The 16,648-nt window shown below is 42.8% G+C and overlaps 1 protein-coding gene across 1 annotated transcript in view; it reads left to right on the top strand.

The window, feature by feature from the left end:
* The window catches only part of MYO5B (myosin VB), a 536,371-nt gene that overhangs the window by 443,585 nt on the left and 76,138 nt on the right, over positions 1 to 16,648 (top strand). Inside the window, exon 22 of the mRNA XM_020972319.2 lies at positions 5,674 to 5,913. Coding sequence (XP_020827978.1) covers positions 5,674 to 5,913 — 240 coding nt within the window. The remainder of the gene's footprint in view (positions 1 to 5,673; positions 5,914 to 16,648) is intronic.

Raw genomic sequence — 16,648 nt, forward strand, 5'->3', positions numbered from 1 at the left:
TAACCTGTGACCAAAGTATCCCTAAGACTCTGCACATAAACAAAATTGTTCCAATCTCAGTGACAGGCTTAAAATTTCATTTTCCCTTGGCTCTTTTTGTCTCCATCCAGAATTATGAAAATAAATCTCCAAATAGAACTTTTGTCTAGATTTATATACACATGGAAAAAAGAGGTCCCCTTTTCTGTACAAGCATTCAAGGTAATAAACATATATGGGGTAGAGTGTTTCCTTTATTTTACCCTACAGAAAGTACAGAAAATACTAAAAGGGCTCATTGGAGGCCATAATTCCCCTTGAGAGAACTGAATTCAAGGTTACCAGCAGAGCAATGCTGATGAATTCTCCCACCGAATTCTACAGAATCCTTTCCAGGCTCATAGGAGCTCCATGGAGTTTAGATTCCATTAGGAAGGTAAACTCACTTTGGAGCCTCTTGTCAGGCAGCACCCATCCCATCAAACCAGTCTGAATAACTCGCTATAGAAATGAGGGGCAAGAGGGTAGCGAGGCCCAGATCCTTTGCCTCGTATGTTGTAGCTTTGCTCTTTAGGTGCAGGAGCCATATGAGTGATCCTTTTGTTTCTCCAAAAATCCCCTTCTGTCTGCAGAAAATCTAATCCCCAAACTCTCAAACACTTGAGGAAGGCTCATTAAACTAATCTGTGTTTGAATCTTGCCTCAGGTGCTTGTTAGTTGTGTGACCTTGGGCCAGTCATTTAAATTCCCTGGGTGTCAGGCTCCTCATTTGTCAAATGGCACGGCTGGATTAGGTGGCCTCCGAGTACCTTCCAGCCCTACATCTCTCACCCTATGAGTTTCTTTACAGGTTGGAATGGGCATGTCCATTGTCTCTGGGCCCATCCCACTGTGTGGGGGACATCCTTAGTCAGCCTCCCCCCTTTATGCCTGCCATTCATATGAGGATCAGCTGGAGGAATCAGGGATGTTTAGAACACTCAGGACACAGGAGATCTGTCTAAAAGTACTTGAAAAAAACTATCTCATGTGGGACAGTGATTAGATTTGTTCAGAGGATGGAACTAGGACCAGTAAGTGGAATTTGCAGAGAGACAAATTTAGCTTGATGTAAGGAAAAATTTCCTGACAGTGAAGAACAGTCTGAGAGCTGCTGGAAATCATGTATGTAGAGTGCTTTTGCAAACCTTACAGCTCTATACAAATGTCAGATAATATCAACGGGCTCCCCTCCATCAGAGGCTCTCACACAAAGGCTGTGTCAGATGTCCTTAGCAGTTAGGTGATGCAGTGGATAGAGTCCTGGGCCGGAAATCAGGAAGACCTGAGTTCAAACTGAGCCTCCCAAGTGACCTATGGAAAGCCACTGAACCTCTGTTTGCCTCAGTTTCCTCATTTGTAAAATGGGCATAATAATAGGACCTATCTCCTGGGATTTTTGTGAGGATCAAATGAGATAATGATGTAAAGTGCTTAACACAATGCCTGGTACAGGCATTATATAAATGGTAGGCGGTAGTAGCACTAGTAGTAGGAGGAGTAGCAATAGTGGCAGTAGTAGCAGCAATAGAAGTAATAGCAGTGGAAGTAGTAGTAATAGCAGCAATAGTAATAACATTAGCAGTGGTAGTAGTGGTATAATAGTAGCAGAGGTAACAGTAGTAGTACACATCAAGGAGCAGGACACATCAAGCAGTAGTAGTGGTAGAAGCAGCAATAGTGATAGTAGTAGTGGTATAATAGTAGTCGTGGTGATAGTGGTAGTAGCAGCAGCAGCAGTGGTAGTGATAGGAGTAGTGCTGTAATAGTAGTCGTGGTGATAGTGGTAGTAGCAGCAGTAGTAGAAGTAGCAGTAGTACTAGCTGTCATCATTGTCCTAGTATACCGTAGTGAGGATTCCTTTTCACATATGTGTTAGAAGAGGTGGCCTCTGATGGGCCATCCCTTCTGATTCTGAGATTCCTTCTCTGTCTTCAAACATAATGTTGCATCTTCCTTTATGTCATACTGAAGCCATATCCATAAGCATTGCTCTCAGTGATTTGGTTTGGGATGATGGTGGTATTGATCATTAAGGGGATGGGGAAAAAAACAAGCATTTATCAAGTGCCTTTTATGTGCCAGGCACCATACTAAACACTTTACCAATTTTGTCTCATTTGATAATATTTAGTGAAGCAGGTGCCCAGTCGTCTCTTTTCCCATTCCTCTTAGACATTCATCAAGGAGCAAGCCCTGAGGCACAGGTATTCTCAGAAGCATATGATATGTTTCCAATCCTTTTGACCTCTAAGTGCTTCTCAAGGGTGTTTTGGGGCATGGCATTAGCTTATCCATTAACAGTTTAGGGACCCTCTGTTTGGCCTCATTAAAAAATAAGACTGCCTCTAACACACACAAAAAAGAAGAAAGTGTCCGAGACTAATCCTCAAATCAGACCATTGCCAGATTGATAGAATAAACCAGGCTTTCTGTTGATGCCTTTATTACCTCTCAATCACTTGCCACCTCGTAGAGCCAAGTGATAAATAACCACTGTAGGGTGGCTAGTTTGTGTTCTATAGGAACCCAGAAGTGAGAGTAGAATTTAAGAACTTAAGGTCCATGAGATCCAGGACTGTTTTTCTTTGGTCTTTCTACTCCCAGCGCATAGCATAGGATCTGGTACGTAGCAGATGTTTCATAAATGCTTATAGACTGATTGAGGAGGAGGAAGAAAGCCACTAGTGAGACAGGTCTTGGGGACAGCTAGGTGGCACAGTGGATAGAGCACTGGCCCTGGATTCAAGAGGACCTGAGTTCAAATCTTGCCTCAGACACATAACACTTACTAGCTGTGTGACCCTGGGCCATTAACCCCATTGCCTAGCCAAAAATAAATAAATAAATAAGAGAAAGGTCTTAAATGTCAGGCTAAGAAGTTTTGCGTTTTATCCCAGAGGCACTGAAGGAGCCCTTGAAGGTTTTAAAAAGAGTGAGGGATTGAGATAGCGCTTCAAGGTTTACAAAGTCTTTGCCTCCCAATAGCCCTGGGAAGTAGGTAGTGAAAGTATTATCCCATTTTGCCGATTAGGAAACTGTGACTCAGAGAAGTTAAGGAGCCTGCCCAGAATCACTCAGTGAAATCTAGATTCAAACCCAAGTCTCTTGGTTCCAAATCCATACCTCTTTGTACTACACTAAATTCCCTATACAAAATATATAGCGTAAACTCTAAGTGCTTTAAGGAGGCTAGAGAGGACAGATAGATACTATGGGCAGTTGTATCTGGTCTCATTTGAAGGGGCAGAATGTAAAGCTAGAAGACTGGAATGCTTACACACTTACAGAAACATGTTGAATATTACCTTGACTGATGTCATAACATTAACATTCTATGGGCAGTAATTTCCCAGGAATTGTAAGTTGTAGAAATGTCCAGGGTGGGACAATTGATGTGTGCTCTGCCCACTTCATTCCTGTACCTCTATACACCAAGACTATACCAAAGGTGTGCTGGTAAATGTTTGACAGCTGTGTACACAGGATGCATCAAGCCCTGACTTGTAAACTTCTAAACTCCTGATTTCAGAGGTATAAATGCTCACCCTGAAAATTTAACAGTCTTTCTGGCCCATTCTGTCCCACTCCTTTGTGCCCAGTCCTGATACCCACTTTCCTCACCTAATTATTCATTACCTGCTATAGCCATGAATGGAAAATCACTGTAGGAACCACCCTGTACATGCTCTCACATGCTGCATTCTTCCAAAACTATTGGACTTGAGAGGATACTGTAGATGATATTGTGATTCAGACATCCTTGGCTGGGAAGCCAGGATAAATGGTCTTCCCATCAACTAGGAATAGAGACCTGGGAAAGATCTTAATTTAGAAAGGCCAGGGTCCTCTGGTACATCCCAGGCTCCTTTGGACTCCTGTGATTCTGGAGGAGAAAGTGAGGCTGATGACTTTGCACAGCTCTGCCTCACTTAAATCCAATTAAGCCTCATGACATCATTGGTCCTCTTCATGAATGAAAGATCAACAACAACAATAGGTTGAAAATAGAAAAAGTCAAAGTGAATTGGTGGATACTGCAATCACTACTCGTGTTTCTTTCCCAAAAACCTCCTGCAGAAATGGCCCTAGTTAAGATTGGGAACAAGTCACAAGAGATTACTTTGTCAAGTGGGTACAATGTAATGGGATTTTTTATTATTATTATTTACGATTCCTGAGAGCAAGGCGGATATTCAGACCAGATAGGACATGTGAGAATGTTGGGTAGTAACTAGAGGTTATCATTGTGATGGGATTTCTACATCCTGGCTGGTTACTGGAAAAAATATAGAATTTAAAGCTTAATTTGTCACCAGTTTATCAGAGAACTGGGCTCTTGGACATGTGCTGTTCTATCACTGGTTGCCAGCACCAAACCTTATCTGACTTCCTACCCCTTTCATTGTAGAATAGAGCTGTCTGTCTGGTTGGGTTTTCTCATTTTTGGGTCTCTCCAGAATCTGCTCTTGGGTGCCTGTGTGCCAGTTTTGTGTGTTAACATTTATAACGTGAGCATGTTGGTTGCATTTATTTCCTGTGTGAATAATACTGAAAAGCTAAGCACAAGCTCCTCAGAATGCTTCTCAGCCAAAATAGCACATTCTTTTCATTTATTCTGGGAGTGTGTAGCAGTGAAGGTTTTCAATGGATATGTTGCTTAAGTAATGCATTGGCATGTTTTCCTTCCTGCTCCCTTTCTTCCTCCATTGAGCTAACTGCTTCAGCTGATCCTGACCAGCATTTTGCAGTCTTTCTTTTACAACTTAAACACAATTCAATACAATCTCATGGTATTCTCTGTTTGTTGCATGTGGGTGCACGTCATCCCCACAGAGCTAGACTGTAAGCTACCTGAGCCCAGAGCTTGTGCCTTATGTTACTTCTATAGCCTCTTCCCCACCTCAGCATTTAGCAACATGCAGGTGTTGAAAATAGCTTCAGTTGATGGACTGGTTGACTGATCTGTGGCATCTTGGACCCCTTTGGTGAAAGGATAGGGTAATGAAGCCAGAGAGGGCCTCAGAGGATGGGTAATTACAAACAGGTGGGGGGAATGAGTAACAAGGCCTGTCAGAAGGGCTCTGTGGTGGTAGTGGTGTGGGGATGGGGGAAGGGAGATGGGGGATTGTTCCTGAAGGGGTCCTTTGTCTGGGAGTCAGAGATTAGGTTGCAGCCCATTGTGCCAACTGATTCCCAGGGTAGGAGTGGGGCCCATGGGGGAAAAAGCAGAACAACTCAAACAGTGAAAGGCTATAGCATGAGCAAGTCTAGTGGTGAGTCTTTTTCTTGGAATCTCCTCAGCATGATGTAGCTTGGTTTTCGAGCCAGCTAGCTGCCATCCCCAAATGGCAGCTGTCAGCCAGCTTCCAGCTCAGGAGATATCTCATAAACATCTCAGACTGTTTTAAAGATGCTGATATCGATTTGTTTGCTTCCTTTGTATTCTTTTTCCCAGAGTTTTATTAGTGAAACACTGGGAAACCTCTCAAGCATGTCATAACCTTGAAGTGTTATTCTGCCTGGGATGTTTCTCCTCTCTTAGACTTCATGCCCTTGCCCGGCCAATGTAACCCCTCTCTTCCTCTCTCCTTCTCTCTCCTTTTCCCGTTTGTTGGGGAGAGGCTGGAGAGGGGGCTCTGTTGTTCCCTGCAGAACAAAGAATTCAGGAGCCTGACAGAGCAGCTGTCCACGGTGACCTCTGCCCACAACATGGAGATGGAGAAGCTGAAGAAAGAACTGAAGAGATACCAGGAGAGCCAGGGTGGGGATGACAGCCAGCGGCTGAGTCTCCAGGAGGAGATTGAGAGCCTCCGGGCAGAGCTGCAGAAAGCCCACTCAGAGAGGAAGATACTCGAAGACATCCACACCCAGGAGAAAGACGAGCTGACAAAGGTAGGGCAAGACCCACAGGAACAATCCTGACTGCTGGGGCAGCCGAGAAACCATGGCCCCACAGAGGCCACACCTCCCCTAATTTCTCCCTCTGTGTATGAGGATTATGGGAATTACCTGGGTTGCTTTGCTGAGTGATAACTGGGGTGACAAGGATGGCCAGACTGATCTGCATTCCCCTGCTTCCAAATAAGACCCTGGCAAAACCAGCCAATACAAGTGAGACTGAGACTCTATTCCTAGGGACCCTCTGTCAGAATGATCACATTGACTAATCATATCCTGTTCATGGGAGACACTGTTTTGTTTAAGTGAATTGAAAGCATGTCCTGGTTCTGTCTTTGACAGGGAGATTCCTTGACATGAACCTCAAAGTTTAGGTATATTCCCCCAATATCCTGGTTACCTTTAATAGGCATGGTCTGGCTATCCACTTAGGTTATCCCTAAATCCCTTTTGAAGCTATTTTCAGCCCTTAGGATAATGGGCCTGTATATTTAAGTAGAACTTTATTTGATTTTTGTTTTCACATTAGTTCTCAAAAGATCTGAGTGCAGAGGTATTTATCTCCAGCACCTAGGACTGAAATAAGTTAGGCCTTCCCTCTGCCTCATTCCTCCTAACAGAATTCTTCATCTTCACCATGACATTGTCAATACCTCTACTCTCCTTTTCCCCAAGTCTAACTACTGCTCTGCCTCTCTTCTCTTCACAGTCTTGACTTTATAGCCAGCCAGTTATATAATATCCCCCCTTTGACTTCCTTGCCCCCTTTGTCCAATAAGCATTAATGTCCTGCCAGTCCTCTCCCCCACCACAATACAAGGCCACTGAACAGAGTTTCCAAGAACTACGGCCAGTTACTGCCTTCTGTTACCTCTGAGATGACCCACACCAGTTACCTCCCAAACAGCCTCACCCTGTTGTAGCATAGGCTACAGGAGTAGCCAGGGCTTAGGACTGTTCATAATTGGGAAAAACAAGACTTTCAGCATATATGAGGCATGAGATGTATTGTGAGACCTAGGAAAACCCAGTCTCTACTCTGCCACAAATTGTGTGACTTTTGTCATTATTTAAGTTCCTGGGATTTCAGTTTCCTTCACTGTGAAATGAGACTAGGTGATCCTTATGGTCCCTTCTAGCTGTGAAGCAACATAGTCCTATGACAGTCTGCATTTCTGTACTGAAACTACTTCATAGACATAAACATTGCATGAGATAGCTTCAGTTTTCTTGGTTGAAAGATTAGGCCTTTTATTACCTTATTACCCAGGTGTTGGGTCTTCTCTCTCATTGATTGCTTCATTTCCATTACCCTCCTTTCTCTTCTCTTCCTTCTCCTTTTCCGGTCCTTCAAATATAGCATAGAAATAACTCCATGCTCCCAATTCCAGGCAGATCTCCAAGAAGATGCCACGGTGTCCTTGGTGCACAATCAGCATCCTCTAGCCATAATTCTGATAAAGTATCCTTGGTGCTTCCCAGTGAACAGTGATGGGGGAGGAAGAGAGAAGAAACAGAATCACTCAGGAGGTTTCCCAAAGGGGCCAGCTAGGTGGTATGGTGGATAGAGCTTTGGACCCAGAGTCAACAAGCCCTGAGCTCAAATCTGGCTTCAGGCACTTAATAGCTATGTGACCCTGGACAAATCACTTAACCTCTCTCAGCCTCAGTTTCTTCATCTGTAAAATGGGTTAATGATGTTATTTATATCCTAGGGTTATTGTGAGGATAAAATGAGGTAATATTTGTAAAAGCACTTTTTAAACCTTAAAGCACTCTATAAATGCTAACTATTATTATTATATGCAGGTGGCTGCCAACCCAGTATGATTTGAAGGCCACTATAAGGCTTCCTTGCTGCCCAAGCTGGTACCTTCCCCACTTAACAAGGTGCATGAAATTCCCACTCTCAAAGCCACTTTGGGATAAAGCAATATGCTTCCGGAAGACCCTTGTTCAAATGTTCAAGGGCATGTTTAATTTCCAGTGTGCCCCATGCCCAGAACACAATATACCTTCCTTAATAAATATTCAAGCATGAATAGGAAGAGGAGCACTAGTTGATTTTGGTGTCAGAGAGCTGGGTTCCCCTCTTGGGTCCTCAGTTTCCTTCTGTGGAAAATGAGCTAGTTGGACTAGATGACTTTGGAGGCCCATTCCAGCTTCAAATCCTGTAAAATAAGGATCACACATTCATCTTAGGGTGATCCAATGACCTGTACTGTAGTCAGAGGGACTTAAGTTAAATAGAAAGATTAATTTGCTGAAAGATCAAATGTTAAGCTTTGGAACAAGCTACTGAAGGTAGGGTGAAGCAGGAGATCTCTATCCCTGGAGCCCTTTAATAGGTAAGGCAGATAACCACCTGCCATGGCTAATTAACAGGGGGCTACATCTGCCTAACAGTTCTGGAAAGGGGAAAGTAGGGGTCAGTGACTGGATATCATAATCCCTTGGGTCTCCACCCAACTCCAAGGTTCTTATCAAGACAGTTGGACAAGAGAGTATTTTCTGGGCATCTGTTCCTTTTCTACTAGATTCTCCCATTGCTTTGTACTTTCTCCCTAAAGAAATACCTTCCCAGACTCCTTGGCTCTTTCCTTTTTGATCTGTGAAGAAGAGTCATGGACTTGATGCCTTGTGCCCTGTTACTGTTTTGTGTTGAATGAAAGGGAGAATCAGGCTGGCCCCTGGCAAAGGAGGTAGCTCATTAACCAGGATCAACCCCTGAAGCCCAGCTCTGAAGGGAGCTTTGTATGGCAGGTCCCTATGAAGCCAAGAAACAGGTATAGGAAAGCTTCTCCACACCTCATCCCCACCTCTCCTCTCGATTTCCTGGCTTGGCTTGTGGCTCCCACCTGGGAGGCTAGGAGGAGGAAATGTTTGTTCTGTGACTAAGCCTTTCTGAGAGAGGAGAGGGTTCTGTTAATCACCTCAGTGAACACATACACATAAGGAGTGAGACAAAAAGAAGGGGCTTTCCCAGGAGTCGGATCACCTGCCTTTTTAGACCCTACCTTAGGAGAGCAGTATATGTGGAGTGAGTACTGACCGGAGGATAGGGGACAGGAGTAAAGTGGCCTTGTTTCTGGGTGGAGTGAATAAATGCTGTTGACTGCCAGTTCCCCACAACATAAGCAGAGGCAAATACCTGAATCAGTCAGACTTTTTTGTTGTTGTTAGGGGGAGGAAAGGGAAGGAACAGAGGTGATCTATATATGCTTCTTTCCTTCCTCTTCCTTTACTTTGGCCTATATGTGGGAGATGGATTAGAAAAGGGAAAGACTGGAAGACACTAGTCAGGATATTACAATAGACAAGAGGGAGAATGAGAAGAGTGTTGCTTGTGTGAACATAGAAATAGAAGTGAATGAGATGAAGTTAATAAGACTTAGCATCTGGCTCAATATGGGAGTAATGGAGAGACAAGAGTCATGATTACTTCATTTTTTCTTCACATCCCCTCCACCTATTACATTTGCTTGCTCATAGGATAGGGATAGGGACTGGACCAGTGATTTCATTTGTATGGGGAACTTCCAGATGTGGATACTCTCTCTTCCAAAGCAAGTTGTCACCTTTGTTGCTAATCATAGTCTTAAAGAGTTACCTAGAGTATTGAGATAGAGCATCAGGTCTGGAGTCAGGAAGACTCATCTTCCTGAGTTCAAATCTGGCCTCAGATACTAGCTATGTGATGTGTGACCCAGGGCAAGTCACTTAACCCTGTTTGCCTTATCTGTAAAATGAGCTGGAGATGGAAATGGCAAACCACTCTAGTATCTTTGCCAAGAAAACCCCAAATAGGATCATGAAGAGTCGGATACAACTGAAAAGTAACTAAACAACAACAGAGCACTGAGAGGTTAATCTACCTACCCAGAGTTACATAACCAGTATGTGTCAAAGTCAGGGCTGAACCTCAATTCTTCTTGGCTTTGAAGTCAGCAACGCTGTCCACCAGGCCATGCTGCTGCTTCTTCCGGCATACAATATTTGCTTAATGAATTTTTGTTGAATTGAATTGAACTTAATTGACTTGCATGTGAACCTGTGAGTTTGATTCACTGACTCCAAAATAACCCTGAAAAATCCATATCCAGAGGGTTCGTGAGTATAATTTATTACTATTTTTAACAACTTGCCTGTCTTCTGCAGGCATATACCAATTTACAAAGTTAAAATCAGCATTATTTACTCATGTGCTCACCTGAAATAGTTCCTTCTCCTAAGTGGGCCAGTAGTTATTCACGGAGTCATTCTAAAAGAATTAAAGAAGAACCATTATTTCAGGCAAGCCAAGCTTCTGGATTTCTGCCAGATGTTTGGGCCATCAAAAAAGGGTAATGGGATAAAGGTGTTTGCCTAGAGAATAGTAACAGCTAACATGCAAAAAGCACCTCGAGATTTAAAAAGTATCTGCATATATCATCTCATTTGATCCTCACATTAGCCCTGTGAGGGTAGGTGCTGTTATTATTCTCATTTTGCAGATAAAGAAACTATTAGAAGAGGGAAGTGACTTACCCAGGGTCATGCAGCTAGTGAGGAACTGATCGAGGATTCTTGTTCATCAAATCCTGATTTAAGTCCACTGTTGTATCCATCTCTGCCCCTTTGCTGAGCAAATAAGAAGTTCTAATGCCAGTTTTTCCACGAATAACTCCATATTATTCACACATACATATAAACAGCTCTTCTGACTGGAGGGAACCTTAGAGGTCCAGCCATGTCATTCTGTAGATGAGGAAACTGAAGCCACGTTGGTTAAATGACTTAACCCAAGGTCATCTGGCTAGTAAGTGGCAGAACTGAGATTCAAGCCTAGGTCCTCTGACTTCCAATCCAGTGTCCTTTCTACTGCACCACACTGCCTTCCCTAATACAAGAAAGGCGGTGAATGTGTGAGAAGAAAACCACAAAGGCTTCAAGGAAGTGGCATCACAGCCAGCCTTGAAGGACAGTTAGTAATTAGAAAAACAGAGCTGAGAGGAAGGGCATTCAAACAAAGAGACAACCTAAGCAGAAGGACAGAGGTGGGAAATCACAGGTCACATTTAGGGAACAGCACGTCTTAACTTGTAGATGAAGATACATGATGAAGAACAGTGAAAGAGAAGGCTGGAAAGGAACATGGAAGTCAAATCATGGTAGTCATGAATACTAGTCTAACGCACTTAGAATTTTTCTGGTAGGCACTGGGGACTCACTGACAGTTTTTTGGGCAGGGGACTGAAGTGATCAGATATGTCCAGTTAGGAAGATGAATCTAGTAATTGTGTTTAGAATGGACTAGAGACTGTTGGAACTAATTTTGCTTCAGAGAGCAGAGAAACTATGAAAGTATAGTCCAAGTGAGGTCATCATGCTCCATATAATTGGACTGGGCTGTAGTAGCCTGATTTGTGCCATTCTGCTCCTGACCATTAGCTTCTGATGTACTGCTGCAACAGATCATTAGAAATAGAAACATCTTAGACTCGTCCTGTTCATTTGGTTTTTTTTTCCAAGAAGCAGTGTGGTAGGGTGAAAACAAGCCATGGTTTTGGCATCAGAGAACCTGGGTTCAAGCCCCAGCTTTTCCCTCTGGACAAGTAGGTATGACCTTGGGCAAATCTCATACCTTCTCTGGGCTTCAGTTTTCTCATCTGTAAAATGAGAGGATTTAAGGGGCAGCTAGGTGGTGCAATGGATAGAGCAACTGGCCTTGAAGTCAGGAGAACCTGGGTTCAAATCCTACCTCAGACACTTACTAGCTGTGTGACTCTGGGCAAGTCACTTAACCCTGATTGCTTTTAACTAGCAATCCTGGAAAGTCTCTTCCAGTTATAAATCTATGATCCTATCAGTCCTATTAATGGATCACAGAAGGTGTTAAGGTGTTGTTTTCATATACTGGGTGAGGTGGGGGGAATCAAGCCTGTTTGTCTCCTTGTTACTTTGATATTTCTTACCATGTTTTCTAAGAACTCTGGAGAGGGAAACAGTTTGACTACAAAGGTTGTCTATCACCCACCATCTCAAACATTAGGTAGTCTCTGGTCAGGGTACAAGGGACCAAAATATGGCCAGTGTCTGGGTAAATGTGACTAGAATTTCAGTCACTAGAGCCACAGGGCAGAGTCTGTGGGATTGTCACTTCTACAGGCAAAGAAGTGCAGAGCTATCACACACGTGGCTGATCTTCCTTAATGCCACTTTGATGTATGGCTTAGATAAACAAATCCCAGTTTGTCAGTGGCCTGCATTCCTAAATCAGAATCTCTGGAAACAAAAAAAGGAAATAACAATTGGCAACAGTAGAAAGTTTTTATTAGACTTTGGTCTTGTTAACCATGGCCTGCCCAAAAATCCATCCTAGGCTTCAGTTTTTAATCATATGTGATATGATATGGCTTCTTTAAAAAAAATCTTAATAGGACATATTAATGAAAATCTAAAATTGTGTCAATTCTGGATACCATAGCTAGAGCAGCTAGGTGATGCAATGCATACAGTACCAGGCCTGGAGTCAGGAAAACCTGAGTTCAAATCCAGCCTCAGACACTTTTTAGCTATGTGACCCTGGGCAAGTCACTTAACCCTATTTGCCTCAGTTCATCATCTGTAAAATGAGCTGGAGAAGGAAATGGCAAACCACTCCAGTATCTTTGTCAAGAAAACCCCAAGTATGTTATGAAGAGTCAGACATGACTGAAACAACTGAACAACAACAACACACTTTAAACAATGTTGCCAACCTGGAGTATGTTTAAGAATGGTAAGCTAGGTGGCACAGTGGATAAAGCTCTGACCTTGGAGTCAGGAGGACGTGAGTTCAAATCCAGTCTCAGACACAAGACTCTTACTAGCTGTGTGACCCTGGGCAAGTCACTTAACCCCAACTGCCTCACCAAAAAAGCAAAAAAAAATTTTTTTTTTAAAAGAATGATAAGCAGGATACTGAGGCCCTGGAAATTTTCTCCTAGAAGGAATGGCCAAAGGAATTAAGGACCTTTAGTTTATAGAAGAGAAAACTTAGGGAATAGATAACATGATGTCTTTCTGAGATGCTTCAGGGGGTAGGATTAGGTAGCAGTTGTGGGGAAGTAGATTTTAGTACAAAATAAGGAAAAATTTGATAACAGAGCTATCTGCAGTGTAGTGGGCTGTCTATGTCACTAGAAGTATGCAGAGACAAAATTTCTATCTGTCAGGGAGGGGATTCCTTACATTGGAGCAGATGACCCTTGAAGTCTCTTCTAATTATGGCTTGAGACAGCATTTTAGTAACATAAGCTATTACATATCGTAATTAGGGAGCCACCAAATCTTAGAGCTAGAGGGAACCTTAACAAGTCACTTAACTTCTCTTATCTCATTTGTAATATGGGTGAAATAATACCAGCAGCACTTAACTTGCAAGGTTGTTGTATGGATACTAGATGCCACAGTAGATAGTTCTCTGAACCTCAAGTCAGGAAGACCTGAGTTCAAATCCTACCTCAAACACTTAACTAGTTTTGTGAGCCTGGACAAGTCACTTAAATTTACTCAGCCTCAGTTTATTTATCTGTAAAACAAACATAATAACAGTTCCTACTTCCCAAGGTTGTTGTGAGGATCAGATAAGATGACTTAAAACAGTTTGCAAATCTGAAAGCACTTTATAAATGCCAGGTACCAAGGACAGCTACCTCCTTTTACAGATTTGGAAAGCCAGTGCTAAATTGTTTATAGCCAAACACCTACTTAGTGCAGTTGACAGATGATACTAGATGGAAGTTGGACAAGCACTGTTTAATTAGCCTGGTCCAGAAATGAGGTTTTTTTTTTTTAATCCAAAAGGAAATAAAAATTAAAGCAACATATGAAACGATCTCACAAATGCCTCTGGACCCTGCTGTCCCTCCCAACTGCATCTTTAGGATCCTGATAAATGAGAACAACCCATTCTTGGAGCAGTTCTGAAAGAGATGGACTCTTCCCCCTCAGTTTCAGGTTTATGCAAATTGAGCCCCACATTGTGAGAGCTGGGTAACAGGTTAATTATCCCCATTTCTAATATCAAATTGTCAGGCTGTCTTTGGTCAAATAGCTTTGTTCTTCCGTGTTGTGACTTTCCCAATTATAAATGGAGGCAATATGGGTAGCTTAGGGCTGAAAAGAGCCCAATCTCTGGAGTCAGAGGACCTGGATTGAGATCCTGCCTCTAATGCTCATGGCCTTGGGCAAGCACTTTCCTTCTCTGTACCTCAGTTTCCCTATCTGTAAAATGTTGAGATTGAGCTAGGTTGTATCTGACATCTTTTCTAGCTCTAGAACTCAATTTATGACCCTGTGATCCTGGGAAGTCTTACTATTATCCTTCATTCATTCAAGTAGACTTCTCTGAAGAGAGAATGAGAGGAGGGAAGAAGCATTTTTAAGTGGGGCGGGTTAAGTAGGTTAAGTACTTTACAAATATCTTATTTGAAACCTCACCACGTCCCTGTGAAGTAAGTGCTATTGTTACTCCCATTTTACAGTAGAAGAGCCTGAGGCAGACAGGGGTTAAGTTACTTGGCTAGGGTCACCAAGCCAGTGTTTAAGGCCAAATTTGAATTCAAGTCTTCCTGACTATTCCCAGTGCTCTATCCACTGTACCACCTAGCTGTTTCTGAGTAACTGATGTGGTCACAGCACTGTTCTAGACATCATGGGGACCATAGGGAACATTTATTAAGTTGCCTGCTGTGTGCCATATGCTGTACTAAGTGCTGAGAATGCACAGAAAGAAAAAAGCTAACCCCTGCCCTCGAGGAGCTAGTGGTCTAAGGAGGGAGATAATAGGCAAACAATGATGTACAAACAAGCTATGTACAGGATGAATTTGGAATAATCAAGAGAAGGAAAACGTTAGAATTAAGGGGAATTAGGAGAGGATTCCTGTAGAAGGTGGGATTTTAGCTAGGACTTGAAGGAAGCTAGGGAAGTCAGAGAGCAGAGAGTGGGGGGAGGTGGAATTCCTCCCTTCATGGAGTTTCCAGTCTAGTTGGGGATGGGAGGGTGAGACTGAACATAGGGACATAGGAATAGTACAAAAGAAGTCAGAAAACATCTCCACAAGAACTCACTAATCCAGTACAAACGAAGTCTCTCTGGATGCTGAGGGGAAGCAGAGGAATGAGGTTAGTTGATGATAATTCCTGCAGGAGATAGGTTTTGAGTCAAGTTTTGAAAGGCGATAATGGACATAGTCTTGTTGATGATGTTAAAAAGTCAAGTCTTAGAGTTTCTCACCAACCCTCGTTACTGCATGTCTGTTTCTCTCTCCATTGTGTTACTGCCCTTCCAGGCCAACCTAAAAGTGAATATACATCACATGTTGTGAAAGCTCTGCTGAAAAAGCATCTGAAGGTCCGTTAAATAAGAGACACTGAGTTCTGAGTTTCCATTGTGAGATGCAGTCATGACTTTGTACCTCATTACCAATTACACTGAACATCTGCCTTTGGCTTATGGGCCCCCTCCATCTATGCCCTCCATTGTCAGGTTACAAATATCATGCACCCTTATTTAATGGAACATCTCGTCTTCTGTCTGCTCAGAAGAACTGCGTGTGAGCATTGTGTGAGTGTGCATGAATTAGGCTGGCATGACAGAAGGCCCCAGTAGGATGCACATTATGTTTCCTTGGGATAAGGAATAATCTTCATTCCCCTATCACACTGGAAATGGGAGGACTATTGTTCTCTAAATTCTATGTGTAGGTCTGTGACTTGACACTCACATGATATAGTGGAAAGAGCCCTGGACTTGGACATAGAGGACCCAAATTCAAATTCTATCTCAGCTATTTACTACCTATGTGACCTTGAGCAAGTCAATTCATTGCTCTAGGCCTCAGTTTCTTGATCTCTAAAATGGAATGATTGGACCTGATGGTTTCTATAGTACCTTCTAGCTTTAATCTCTTTTGAGATCTTCAAAATGGAAAAAAGGCAACATGGGACAGTAGAAAGACTGATGAATTTGGAGTTAAAGGACCTGGGTTAAAATCCAGATCTTCTAAGATTCAACTATGTAACCTAATCATCCTCAGTTTCCCTACCTGTGAAATGAGGAGATATCCACAAAGGTCCCTTCTACCTCCAAATCTAGCATTCCATAAAGACAGATTCCAGTGCCATGGAGAAGAGCAGTGCTCTGGAGGAGAGATGTTAGGTGTCTCCTTTGACTTGCAGAAACCCTATTTGATCTGTTCATATGTCTGAGCACTAAGAGGCTTCAATGAATTAGGTCCCAGGAGTTATGCCTCTACTCAAGTTTCAATACATTCTGGATTTGCCAGGCTCACAGCATAAGCTCTGACAAGACCTCTATAAATCTAACCTATATCTGAAGCACCTGCTGTAATACCTAAGCCCCCTTCTGAGGATACCAGGTTGAAGAGTGAAAAAACTGGCACAAGCAGCAAACATGGCCTGAGCTTCTGCAAATAAATCATCTTGGTTAAAAATTCACCTCCCAGGTGTCTATATGCTACCTTCACCCCTGAAATACAACCATATCTAATGAATGTTCTTTGCTTTTTAAAAAGAATCTGAGGGGCAGGTAGGTGGCACAGTGAATAGAGCTCCAGCCTTGGAGTTAGGAGTACCTGAGTTTCAAATCCGGCCTCAGACATTTGACACTTACTAGCTGTGTGACCCAGGGAAAGTCACTTAACCCTGATTGCCTCACCAAAAAACCCCAAAAAACCCAAAAA

The sequence above is a fragment of the Phascolarctos cinereus genome, unplaced genomic scaffold (assembly GCF_003287225.1).
Source record: "Phascolarctos cinereus isolate Bilbo 61053 unplaced genomic scaffold, phaCin_HiC Scaffold_4;HRSCAF=312, whole genome shotgun sequence".
NCBI classification, from domain to species: domain Eukaryota; kingdom Metazoa; phylum Chordata; class Mammalia; order Diprotodontia; family Phascolarctidae; genus Phascolarctos; species Phascolarctos cinereus.